A 12,500-nucleotide genomic window follows, 5' to 3' on the forward strand; every position below is an offset into this window, starting at 1 on the left:
CAACAAAGCAGGATTAAACACGGGCCGCAGCGATGGTGAAATCAGGGGATCGGGGGGCGGGGGGAGATCGGGCCTACTCAGGGGAGGACATCCACTGTCCTTACCTGGTCAGGCTTCCAGGCTAGACTAGGCCCCAAACAACATGGGATTGGCTCTGATGCCCTCCTGCCAAGATGGCCGTGGCTACACCAGCCCTGCAGCCAAGGGGGCGGTCAGGCCTAGCCAACCAGGCCTCAAATACCGTGGATTGGAATGGAAAAAGAGGCCCCGGTTGGATCTCAGCAGGGATTTCCACTCTCCTCATACCTGGCAGGGGGCAGAGGTCGACGCTTCGGCGTGGAATCTCCTGGCACAGGCTTCCCTTCCGCGGCGTGGCCTTCTCCGCCTCCGTCACTTTGCGAATCACCACGATAGCCTGGCGGGCAGGCCTCGCCTTGTGAAGCAGCGACAGGGCCGCGCTGTGGGCGAGGCCCTGGAGAGGGTTCCCATTAATTGAGAGGATCTCGTCTCCCTGAGCGATGGTGCCCTCCTGGACGGCGAGGCCACTGGGGAAAACCTTGTGAACCTGCGGAGGGAAAAGATGGAGGCCGGTCAGAGAGAAGGCAAGATGGCCACCAGTCCCACCAGAAGGAGCGCCGCACTGTGGGAGGGTCAGTGCTGAGGGAGTGCCGCACTGTGGGAGGGTCAGTGCTGAGGGAGTGCCGCACTGTGGGAGGGTCAGTGCTGAGGGAGTGCTGCACTGTGGGAGGGTCAGTGCTGAGAGAGCGCCGCACTGTGGGAGGGTCGGTGCTGAGGGAGCACCGCACTGTGGGAGGGACGCACTGTGGGAGGGTCAGTGCTGAGTGAGCGCTGCACTGTGGGAGGGTCAGTGCTTAGGGAGCGCCGCACTGTGGGAGGGTCAGTACTGAGGGAGCGCCGCACTGTGGGAGGGTCAGTGCTGAGGGAGCGCCGCACTGTGGGAGGGTCAGTGCTGAGGGAGCGCCGCACTGTGGGAGGGTCAGTGCTGAGGGAGCGCCGCACTGTGGGAGGGTCAGTGCTGAGGGAGCGCCGCACTGTGGGAGGGTCAGTGCTGAGGGAGCGCCGCACTGTGGGAGTGCCGCACTGTGGGAGGGTCAGTGCTGAGGGAGTGTCGCACTGTGGGAGGGTCAGTGCTGTGGGAGCACCGCACTGTGGAGGGTCAGTGCTGAGGGAGCGCCGCACTGCGGGAGGGTCAGTGCTGAGGGAGCGTCGCACTGTGGGAGGGTCAGTGCTGAGGGTGCGCCGCACTGTGGGAGGGTCAGTGCTGAGGGAGCGTCGCACTGTGGGAGGGTCAGTGCTGAGGGAGCGCCGCACTGTGGGAGGGTCAGTGCTGAGGGAGCGCCGCACTGTGGGAGGGTCAGTGCTGAGGGAGCGCCGCACTGTGGGAGGGTCAGTGCTGAGGGAGCGCCGCACTGTGGGAGGGTCAGTGCTGAGGGAGCGCCGCACTGTGGGAGGGTCAGTGCTGAGGGAGTGCCGCACTGTGGGAGGGTCTGTGCTGAGGGAGCGCCGCACTGTGGGAGGGTCAGTGCAGAGGGAGCGCCGCACTGTGGGAGGATCAGTGCTGAGGGAGCGCCGCGCTGTGGGAGGGTCGGTGCTGAGGGAGCGCCGCACTGTGGGAGGGTCAGTGCTGAGGGAGCCCCGCACTGTGGGAGGGTCAGTGCTGAGGGAGCGCCGCACTGTGGGAGGGTCGGTGCTGAGGGAGCGCCACACTGTGGGAGGGTCGGTGCTGAGGGAGCGCCGCGCTGTGGGAGGGTCGGTGCTGAGGGAGCGCCGCACTGTGGGAGGGTCAGTGCTGAGGGAGCCCCGCACTGTGGGAGGGTCAGTGCTGAGGGAGCGCCGCACTGTGGGAGGGTCGGTGCTGAGGGAGCGCCACACTGTGGGAGGGTCGGTGCTGAGGGAGCGCCGCACTGTGGGAGGGTCGGTGCTGAGGTAGCGCCGCACTGTGGGAGGGTCAGTGCTGAGGGAGCGCCGCACTTACCGTGATCATTCTGTTTTCATGGTCTATTCCTCCAGCAATGCTAAACCCCAGTCCTGCTCCCTCCTCCTTGTGTAACACAACAACCTGGATATCCTGCACACACTGGATCACAAAGAAACCTTGTTTAGTCAGGAGTTGCTCTCCTCTGTGTGTCCCCCACCCCGCCCCACCTTTGCTGGCTCCCAGTCCGACAACACTCAAGGTGTGGAAATATAGAAACATGGTAAATTGGAGCAGAATTAGACCATTCGCCCTTCGAGCCTGCACGACCATTCAATACGGCCGCGACTGACACACTTTCCGTATCCCCCCCTCCCGCTTTCCCACCATACCCTTGTATCCCCTTGAGCCACAAGGGGCCACGTCCAGCTCCCTCTTGGACAGATCTAACCAACTGGCCCCAACATCTTTCGAGAATTCCCGGTTCACCACTCTCTGAGTGAAGAAGTTCTTCCCCATCTCCGTCCCGAATGGCTTACCCCTTATTCTTAGCCTGTGACCCCCGAGTTCTGGACTTCCCCCAACATTAGGAACATTCTTCCCACATCCAGCCTGTCCAGTCCCATCAGGATTGTATCTGTTTCCGTGAGATCCTCTCTCATTCTTCTCAATTCCAGTGAGTGCAAACTCAGTCGAACCAGTCTCTCTTCACATGTCAGTCCTGCCATTCCGGGAATCAGTCTGGTGAACCTACGTTCGACTCCCTCAATAGCAAGAACGTCCTTCCTCAGACTAGGAGACCCAAATCCGCACACAATACTCAAGGCCTTGTATAACTGCAGCAAGACTCCTATACTCAAATCCTCTTGCAATGAAGGCCAGCATGCCATAAGGATTCCTCACCGCCTGCTGTACCCACATGCCGACCTTCAGCGACTGTTCCACCGTGACACCCAGATCATAGAATCATAGAATCCCTACAGTGCAGAAGGAGGCCATTCGGCCCATCGAGTCTGCACCAACCACAATCCCATCCAGACACTATCACGAAAGCCCCATGCATTTACCCTAACTGGTCCCCCTGATACTAGGGTCAATTTAGCACGGCCAATCCACCTAAGCTGCACATCTTTGGACACTAAGGGGCAATTTAGCATGGCCAATCCACCTAACCTACACATCTTTCGACACTAAGGGGCAATTTAGCATGGCCAATCCACCTAACCTGCACATCTTTGGACACTAAGAGGCAATTTAGCATGGCCAATCCACCAAACCTACACATCTTTGGACACTAAGAGGCAATTTAGCATGGCCAATCCACCTAACCCGCACATCTTTGGACACTAAGGGGCAAGTTAGCATGGCCAATCCACCTAACCTACACATCTTTGGACACTAAGGGACAATTTAACATGGCCAATCCACCTAACCTGCACATCTTTGGACACGAAGGGGCAATTTAGCATGGCCAATCCACCTAACCTACACATCTTTGGACACTAAGGGTCAAGTTAGCATGGCCAATCCATCTAACCTGCACATCTTTGGACACTAAGGGACAATTTAGCATGGCCAATCCACCTAACCTGCACATCTTTCGGACTGTGGGAGGAAGCCGGAGCACCCAGAAGAAACCCACGCAGACACGGGGAGAACGTGCAAACTCCACACAGACAGTGACCCAAACCGGGAATTGAACCCGGGTCCCTGGAGCCTCGAGGCAGCAGTGCTAACCCGCTGTGCCGCCCCTTCTGAACACTCTTTCTGAACCTTTCTGAATTGTTCCTTCGATTGGAGTCCTCGTGTATCAGTCACACTCTGATGTCAGAATCACACGCGGTCGGGGTCCAATTGGGTTTCCGGATGAACTTTGGTGCCTCTGGTCCGCGCCCTATCAGAAGCGAATGTTTCCCGCTCACAGCGGCGTGTCTGCCCTACCTGAATATCCTTCTCTTCCAGATACTTGACCTCGGAGAGCAGCCTGTCCAGTTCGTCGTAGGGGATGAGGGAGACGATAGACATGGAAGACATGTTGGACTTGAGGGAGGCTGAATGATTCAACTGATCTCCTCTCTGCATCTCTTCCCTGCAGTCGACGCCGCAGTCCCGGAGCTCAGCCAAGCTACACAAGGAAAGGCCGCACTCATTATCTCAGATTCTCACCCACAGAATGTTCGACAGCTCAAACTCAGACCTCGCAGAGAGAGACCGCTCTAAAATCAGATGAGATACAGAGTAAAGCTCTCTCTACACTGTCCCCCATCAAACACACCCAGGACAGGTACAGCACGGGGTTAGATACAGAGTAAAGCTCCCTCTACACTGTCCCCCCATCAAACACTCCCAGGACAGGTACAGCACGGGGTTAGATACAGAGTAAAGCTCCCTCTACACTGTCCCCCATCAAACACTCCCAGGACGGGTACAGCACGGGGTTAGATACAGGGTAAAGCTCCCTCTACACTGTCCCCATCAAACACTCCCAGGACAGGTACAGCACGGGGTTAGATACAGAGTAAAGCTCCCTCTACACTGTCCCCCATCAAACACTCCCAGGACAGGTACAGCACGGGGTTAGATACAGAGTAAAGCTCCCTCTACACTGTCCCCCATCAAACACTCCCAGGACAGGTACAGCACGGGGTTAGATACAGAGTAAAGCTCCCTCTACACTGTTCCCCCCATCAAACACTCCCAGGACAGGGACAGCACGGGGTTAGATACAGAGTAAAGTTCCCTCTACACTGTCCCTCATCAAATACTCCTTCCCTCAGCACTGACCCTCCCACAGTGCGGCGCTCCCTCAGCACTCACCCTCCCACAGTGCGGCGCTCCCTCAGCACTGACCCTCCCACAGTGCGGCGCTCCCTCAGCACTCACCCTCCCACAGTGCGGCGCTCCCTCAGCACTGACCCTCCCACAGTGCGGCGCTCCCTCAGCACTGACCCTCCCACAGTGCGGCGCTCCCTCAGCACTCACCCTCCCACAGTGCGGCACTCCCTCAGCACTGACCCTCCCACAGTGCAGCGCTCCCTCAGCACTGACCCTCCCACAGTGCGGCACTCCCTCAGCACTGACCCTCCCACAGTGCGGCGCTCCCTCAGCACTGACCCTCCCACAGTGCGGCGCTCCCTCAGCACTCACCCTCCCACAGTGCGATGCTCCCTCAGCACTGACCCTCCCATAGTGCGGCGCTCCCTCAGCACTCACCGTCCCACAGTGCGGCGCTCCCTCAGCACTGACCCTCCCACAGTGTGGCGCTCCCTCAGCACTGACCCTCCCACAGTGCGGCGCTACCTCAGCACTGACCCTCCCACAGTGCGGCGCTCCCTCAGCACCGACCCTCCCACAGTGCGGCGCTCCCTCAGCACTCACCCTCCCACAGTGTGGCGCTCCCTCAGCACCGACCCTCCCACAGTGCGGCGCTCCCTCAGCACTGACCCTCCCACAGTGCGGCGCTCCCTCAGCACTGACCGTCCCACAGTGCGGCACTCCCTCAGCACTGACCCTCCCACAGTGCGGCACTCCCTCAGCACTGACCCTCCCACAGTGCGGCGCTCCCTCAGCACCGACCCTCCCACAGTGCGGCGCTCCCTTAGCACTGACCCTCCCACAGTGCGGCGCTCCCTCAGCACTGACCCTCCCACAGTGCGGCGCTCCCTCAGCACTGACCCTCCCACAGTGCGGCACTCCCTCAGGCAAGGCGTGACTAGGAGCACTGATGGATGCAGAGCCCCGGAGATAAATACTGTGACAGTTGGTGTCCATTTCCTGATTGCAGGTTGCGGGTTTCAAGCGATACTGTGTTTCGACACATTCCCGGCAGTCTCTCAATCTTCCTGAACTGCGGGCTGTGATCAGGCTGGATGGCCTGAGGGCTGTTTGCTTTGGAACTGTTGGAGGCCAAAGACCATTTGAATTCAGCCAGGCCTATCAGATCGAGGGGGACCTGCTTGCCCATGTTGGGAGCTCAGAACCCAGACGGGAATACATTGGAATGAACTGCAGTGGGAATGGTTGCGATTTGGTCTCCCAGAAGCCGATCGCAGAGGTGCGGAGGGTCCCAATCTCAGTGCGTGGACTACTGGGTGAAGCAGAGACCCTCTGGGTGAAGTCAGTCACCAGGTTAGCCAATCTCCGGGGACCCGAGCTCGAATCCCACCACAGCGGATGGTGAAATCTGAATTTGAAGTGGAATTTCAATGGCGGAACGGTGGCACAGTGGGTTAGCGCTGCTGCCTCGCGGCGCCAGGGAGCCGGGTTCGATTCCCGGCTCAGGTCACCGTGAGTGCGGAGTCTGCGCGTTCTCCCCAGAGTCTGCCCACCTCGTGCCCCCCTTGGAAAATTGAAAAATAGGGTCGACGAGCCATTCCCTTTGGGAAATGACGATGGAAACCTCGAAGATAGGAGCAGGAGGAGGCCATTCGGCCCTTCAAGCCTGCTCCCGCCCATTCATCACCATCATGGCTGATCATCCAACTCAATAGCCTCATCCTGCTTTCTCCCCGTAACCTTTGACCCCGTTCGCCCCCAGGCGCTGGATCCAGCCGCCTTTTGAATACATTGATTTATTATTGTCACATAGAGTCATAGAGGTTTACAGCACGGAAACAGGCCCTTTGGCCCAACTTGTCCATGCTGTCCCTTTTATTAAACCCCTAAGCTAATCCCAATTGCCCGCGTTTGGCCCATATCCCTCTATACCCATCTTACCCATGTAACTGTCTAAACACTTTTTAAAAGACAAAATTGTACCCGCCTCTACTACTGCCTCTGGCAGCTCGTTCCAGACACTCACCACCCTCTGTGTGAAAAAATTGCCCCTCTGGACACTTTTGTATCTCTCCCCTCTCACCTTAAACCTGTGCCCTCTAGTTTTAGACTCCCCTGCCTTTGGGAAAAGATGTTGACTATCTAGCTGATCTGTGCCCCTCATTATTTTATCGACTTCTATAAGATCACCCCTCAGCCTCCTACGCTCCAGAGAAAAAAGTCCCAGTCTCTCCAGCCTCTCCTTATAACTCAATCCACCAAGTCCCGGTAGCATCCCAGTAAATCTTTTCTGCACTCTTTCTAGTTGAATAATATCCTTTCTATAATAGGGGTGACCAGAACTGTACACAGTATTCCAACTGTGGCCTTACCAATGTCTTGTACAACTTCAACAAGACGTCCCAACTCCTTTATTTAATGTTCTGACCAATGAAACCAAGCATGCCGAATGCCTTCTTCACCACTCTGTCCACCTGTGACTCCACTTTGTATTGGTATACAGTGAAAAGTGTTGTTTCTTGCGCGCTATACAGACAAAGCATACCATTCATAGAGAAGGAAAGGAGAGAGTGCAGAATGTAGTGTTACAGTCATAGCTCGGGTGTAGAGAAAGATCAACTTAATGCGAGGTAGGTCCATTCAAAAGTCTGACAGCAGCAGGGAAGAAGCTGTTCTTGAGTCGGTTGGTACGTGACCTCAGACCCTTGTACCTTTTTCCCGACGGAAGAAGGTGGAAGAGAGAATGTCCGGGGATGCGTGGGGTCCTTGATTATGCCGGCTGCTTTTCCCGAGGCAGCGGGAAGTGTAGACAGAGTCAATGGATGGGAGGCTTTTGGCATCAGCTACTTCCTGTGGTAATGAATTCCACAGGCTCACCACTCTTTGGGTCAAGAAATGTCCGTCCTAAATGGTCTCCCCTGAATCCTCAGACCCCCTGGTTCTGGACACCCCCCACCATCGGGAACATCCTCCCCGCATCTACCCTGTATCGTCCTGTTATAATGTTGTAAGTCTCTATGAGACCACCCCCTCCACTCTTTCATCTGAACTCCAGCGAAAACAATCGTAACCTCGTCAATCTCTCCCAGAAAGAGAGAGAGAGAGAGAGAAAGCACCCTGTCAAATCCTCCAGTCAGCGTCCGACTAAAGTAACAACCACCCCAACCTTCCCGGGCAAGTGCTGGAAGAGTCTGTCCCTTTAAATCTGCACTCTCTCTCACCCCCACCACACACTGTCTCTCTCTCTCTCTCTCTTACCTCATCTCTCTCCCACGCTCTCTCTCTCTCTGACTCTTAGTTTCTGATCGGAGTGCACTTGTCCGGCCAACACACATTCCTTCGCAAGCTGTGTCTAACAGGGGACAGAAGACAGACAGAGACCGAGATGTCACCAGTCAAACGAGTTCACTGGAGCAAGGGAAGCGTGCTGAAAATCCGGCCCAGTTCGCAGCTCGTAATCTTCTGAAATGCTCTCCGCTGCCGAGACGGAGAGATTTAAGCTGAAATAGAGGAATCAGAGGATTTTGGTCGACAACTGCATCCTCTGACAGGTTAGGAACCGCAGTGGGGTTTGAAGGGACTAACTGTCTGTGGGGAGGGCGGCGAGTGTTCGCCAGGGTGTTAACGGCAGGTGGGAACAGCTCCAGAGATACGGGTCGCCGCTGGCGAACCTGTCCAGTTCGGCATGGGGTGGGGATTCAGTGCGCGGAACTCGATCTTCCTCTCATCCCTCATCTTCAATCCTGGGAAAGGGGAACTGCATTTGTCCAGCGCCCGTTTCCGACTCAGAAGTCCCGTTGGAATTTGGCAAAATGAGACATTCTCAGCGGGGAGGGGATTCCCATTGCGGGGGGGGGAGTCGGGAACCAGAGGGCAGAAGCTCAGAGTAAGGGAAGGGGTGTGAGGGGGGGGGGGGGGGGGGGTCGCCCACTGAGGACACAGAGGAGAAGGAATTTCTTTCTCTGGGGCTGGGGGGGGGGGGGGGGGGGGGGGGTTAAATCTGTGGAATTCTTTCCCGCAGAGGGCTGGAGAGACCGGGTCGTTAATTATGTTCGAGAATGAGAGAGACAGATTTTTTAAAATCAGGTGGAGAATCTTCCACAGTGCGGCGCTCCCTCAGCACTGACCCTCCCACAGTGCGGCGCTCCCTCAGCACTGACCCTCCCACAGTGCGGCGCTCCCTCAGCACTGACCCTCCCACAGTGCGGCGCTCCCTCAGCACTGACCCTCCCACAGTGCGGCGCTCCCTCAGCACTGACCCTCCCACAGTGCGGCGCTCCCTCAGCACTGACCCTCCCACAGTGCGGCGCTCCCTCAGCACTGACCCTCCCACAGTGCGGCGCTCCCTCAGCACTGACCCTCCCACAGTGCGGTGCTCCCTCAGCACTGACCCTCCCACAGTGCGGCGCTCCCTCAGCACCGACCCTCCCACAGTGCGGCACTCCCTCAGCACTGACCCTCCCACAGTGCGGCGCTCCCTCAGCACTGACCCTCCCACAGTGCGGCGCTCCCTCAGCACTGACCCCCCCACAGTGCGGCGCTCCCTCAGCACCGGCCCTCCCACAGTGCGGCGCTCCCTCAGCACTGACCCTCCCACAGTGCGGCGCTCCCTCAGCACTGACCCTCCCACAGTGCGGTGTTCCCTCAGCACTGACCCTCCCAAAGTGCGGCGCTCCCGCAGCACCGACCCTCCCACAGTGCGGCACTCCCTCAGCACTGACCCTCCCACAGTGCGGCGCTCCCTCAGCACTGACCCTCCCACAGTGCGGCGCTCCCTCAGCACTGACCCTCCCACAGTGCGGCGCTGCCTCAGCACTGACCCTCCCACAGTGCGGCGCTCCCTCAGCACTGACCCTCCCACAGTGCGGCGCTCCCTCAGCACTGACCCTCCCACAGTGCGGCGCTCCCTCAGCACTGACCCTCCCACAGTGCGGCGCTCCCTCAGCACTGACCCTCCCACAGTGCGGCGCTCCCTCAGCACTGACCCTTCCACAGTGCGACGCTCCCTCAGCACTGACCCTCCCACAGTGCGGCGCTCCCTCAGCACTGACCCTCCCACAGTGCGGCGATCCATCAGCACTGACCCTCCCACAGTGCGGCACTGCCTCAGCACTGACCCTCCCACAGTGCGGCGCTCCCTCAGCACTGACCCTCCCACAGTGCGGCGCTCCCTCAGCACTGACCCTCCCACAGTGCGGCGCTGCCTCAGCACTGACCCTCCCACAGTGCGGCGCTCCCTCAGCACTGACCCTCCCACAGTGTGGCGCTCCCTCAGCACTGACCCTCCCACAGTGCGGCGCTCCCTCAGCACTGACCCTCCCACAGTGCGGCGCTCCCTCAGCACTGACCCTTCCACAGTGCGACGCTCCCTCAGCACTGACCCTCCCACAGTGCGGCGCTCCCTCAGCACTGACCCTCCCACAGTGCGGCGCTCCATCAGCACTGACCCTCCCACAGTGCGGCACTGCCTCAGCACTGACCCTCCCACAGTGCGGCGCTCCCTCAGCACTGACCCTCCCACAGTGCGGCGCTCCCTCAGCACTGACCCTCCCACAGTGCGGCGCTGCCTCAGCACTGACCCTCCCACAGTGCGGCGCTCCCTCAGCACTGACCCTCCCACAGTGTGGCGCTCCCTCAGCACTGACCCTCCCACAGTGCGGCGCTCCCTCAGCACTGACCCTTACACAGTGAGGCGCTCCCTCAGCTCTGACCCTCCCACAGTGCGGCGCTCCCTCAGCACTGACCCTCCCACAGTGCGGCGCTCCCTCAGCACTGACCCTCCCACAGTGCGCGCTCCCTCAGCACTGACCCTCCCACAGTGCAGCGCTCCCTCAGCACCGACCCTCCCACAGTGCGGCACTCCCTCACTGACCCTCCCACAGTGCGGCGCTCCCTCAGCACTGACCCTCCCACAGTGCGGCGCTCCCTCAGCACTGACCCTCCCACAGTGCGGCGCTCCCTCAGCACTGACCCTCCCACAGTGCGGCGCTCCCTCAGCACTGACCCTCCCACAGTGCGGCGCTCCCTCAGCACTGACCCTCCCACAGTGCGGCGCTCCCTCAGCACCGACCCTCCCACAGTGCGGCGCTCCCTCAGCACTGACCCTCCCGCAGTGCGGCGCTCCCTCAGCACCGACCCTCCCACAGTGCGGCACTCCCTCAGCACTGACCCTCCCACAGTGCGGCGCTCCCTCAGCACTGACCCTCCCGCAGTGCGGCGCTCCCTCAGCACTGACCCTCCCACAGTGCGGCGCTCCCTCAGCACTGACCCTCCCACAGTGCGGCGCTCCCTCAGCACTGACCCTCCCGCAGTGCGGCGCTCCCTCAGCACTGACCCTCCCACAGTGCGGCGCTCCCTCAGCACCGACCCTCCCACAGTGCGGCGCTCCCTCAGCACTGACCCTCCCACAGTGCGGCGCTCCCTCAGCACTGATTCTCCGCGTTATGTTGTTAGCCTCCTCCGGCCCCTCCGCTCCTCCCTATCTCTATGATCATTTCTGATCACTGATCAGACCTGGCGATCCAGTTTGGGACTAATAACTTTTTTTGATATGCGGGCAATGACCGACAATGAGACTTCCTTCTTTTCGAAGCAAGCCACAAGATTTGCACAATGCTCATTCAACCAAAAATAAACTTTACCACATGGGATCAGCAAGATAACTCTGTTTACAGCAGATAGCTTATACTCTATTCTTCAGCGGACGTGTGAAGCACGTGTGAACGAACCGTCATCTGTGATCTAACAGCCCACAATGAAGATACAATGGCATCTGCAACCAACATAAGAAGTCTCACAACACCAGGTTAAAGTCCAACAGGTTTATTTGGTAGCAAAGACCATAAGCTTTCAGAGTGCTGCCCCTTCGTCAGAAGGAGTGGTCTCTCAGAGAGACCACTCCATCTGACGAAGGAGCTGTGCTCCGAAAGCTTATGGTATTTGCTCCCAAATAAACCTGTTGGACTTTAACCTGGTGTTGTGAGACTTCTTACTGTGTTTACCCCAGTCCAACGCCGGCATCTCCACATCTGCAACCAAGATAGAGTCCACTGAGTTTGCCTAAACCCACACACATTCCTAAACACTATCTCTGTAACCTCCTCCAGCCCCTACACCCCCCTCCCTATCTGTGTAACCCCCACCAGCCTCTACACCCCCCTCCCTATCTGTGTAACCCCCTCCAGCCTCTACACCCCCTCCCTATCTCTGTAACCCCCTCCAGCCCCAACACCCTCTCCCTATCTCTGTAACCACCTCCAGCCCCTACACCCCCTCCATATCTCTGTAACCTCCTCCAGCCCCCTACACCCCCCTCCCTATCTGTGTAACCACCTCCAGCCCCTACACCCCCTCCCTATCTCTGTAACCCCCTCTAGTCCCTACACCCCCTCCCTATCTCTGTAACCACCTCCAGCCCCTACACCCCCTCCATATCTCTGTAACCTCCTCCAGCCCCCTACACCCCCCTCCCTATCTGTGTAACCCCCTCCAGCCTCTACACCCCCTCCCTATCTCTGTAACCTCCTCCAGCCCCTACACCCCTCCCTATCTCTGTAACCACCTCCAGCCCCTACACCCCCTCCCTATCTCTGTAACCCCCTCTGGTCCCTACACCCCCTCCCTATCTCTGTAACCTCCTCCAGCCCCTACACCCCCTCCCTATCTCTGTAACCACCTCCAGCCCCTACACCCCCTCCATATCTCTGTAACCTCCTCCAGCCCCCTACACCCCCTCCCTATCTCTGTAACCTCCTCCAGCCCCCTACACCACTCCCTATCTCTGTAACCT

The 12,500-nt window shown here is 58.8% G+C and overlaps 2 protein-coding genes across 2 annotated transcripts in view; one reads left to right on the forward strand and one right to left on the reverse strand.

The window, feature by feature from the left end:
- Window positions 1-306: 306 nt before the first annotated feature.
- LOC144489894 (pro-interleukin-16-like) lies at window positions 307-11,445 on the reverse strand (the record flags this gene model as incomplete). The annotated part of the gene is made up of 6 exons (XM_078207726.1): window positions 11,417-11,445; window positions 8,104-8,211; window positions 5,689-5,832; window positions 3,878-4,061; window positions 1,997-2,098; window positions 307-565 (listed from the first exon to the last, which is right to left on the reverse strand). Coding segments are annotated over exons 1-6 (826 nt in total), but the record flags the coding sequence as incomplete, so codon positions are not given.
- Window positions 8,005-12,500, forward strand: part of tlr18 (toll-like receptor 18) — a 21,712-nt gene continuing 17,216 nt past the window's right edge. Inside the window, exon 1 of the mRNA XM_078207727.1 lies at window positions 8,005-8,262. The gene's annotated coding sequence lies outside the window, so the exon portion shown is untranslated. The remainder of the gene's footprint in view (window positions 8,263-12,500) is intronic.

The sequence above is a fragment of the Mustelus asterias genome, unplaced genomic scaffold, assembly GCF_964213995.1.
Source record: "Mustelus asterias unplaced genomic scaffold, sMusAst1.hap1.1 HAP1_SCAFFOLD_2642, whole genome shotgun sequence".
NCBI lineage: Eukaryota > Metazoa > Chordata > Chondrichthyes > Carcharhiniformes > Triakidae > Mustelus > Mustelus asterias.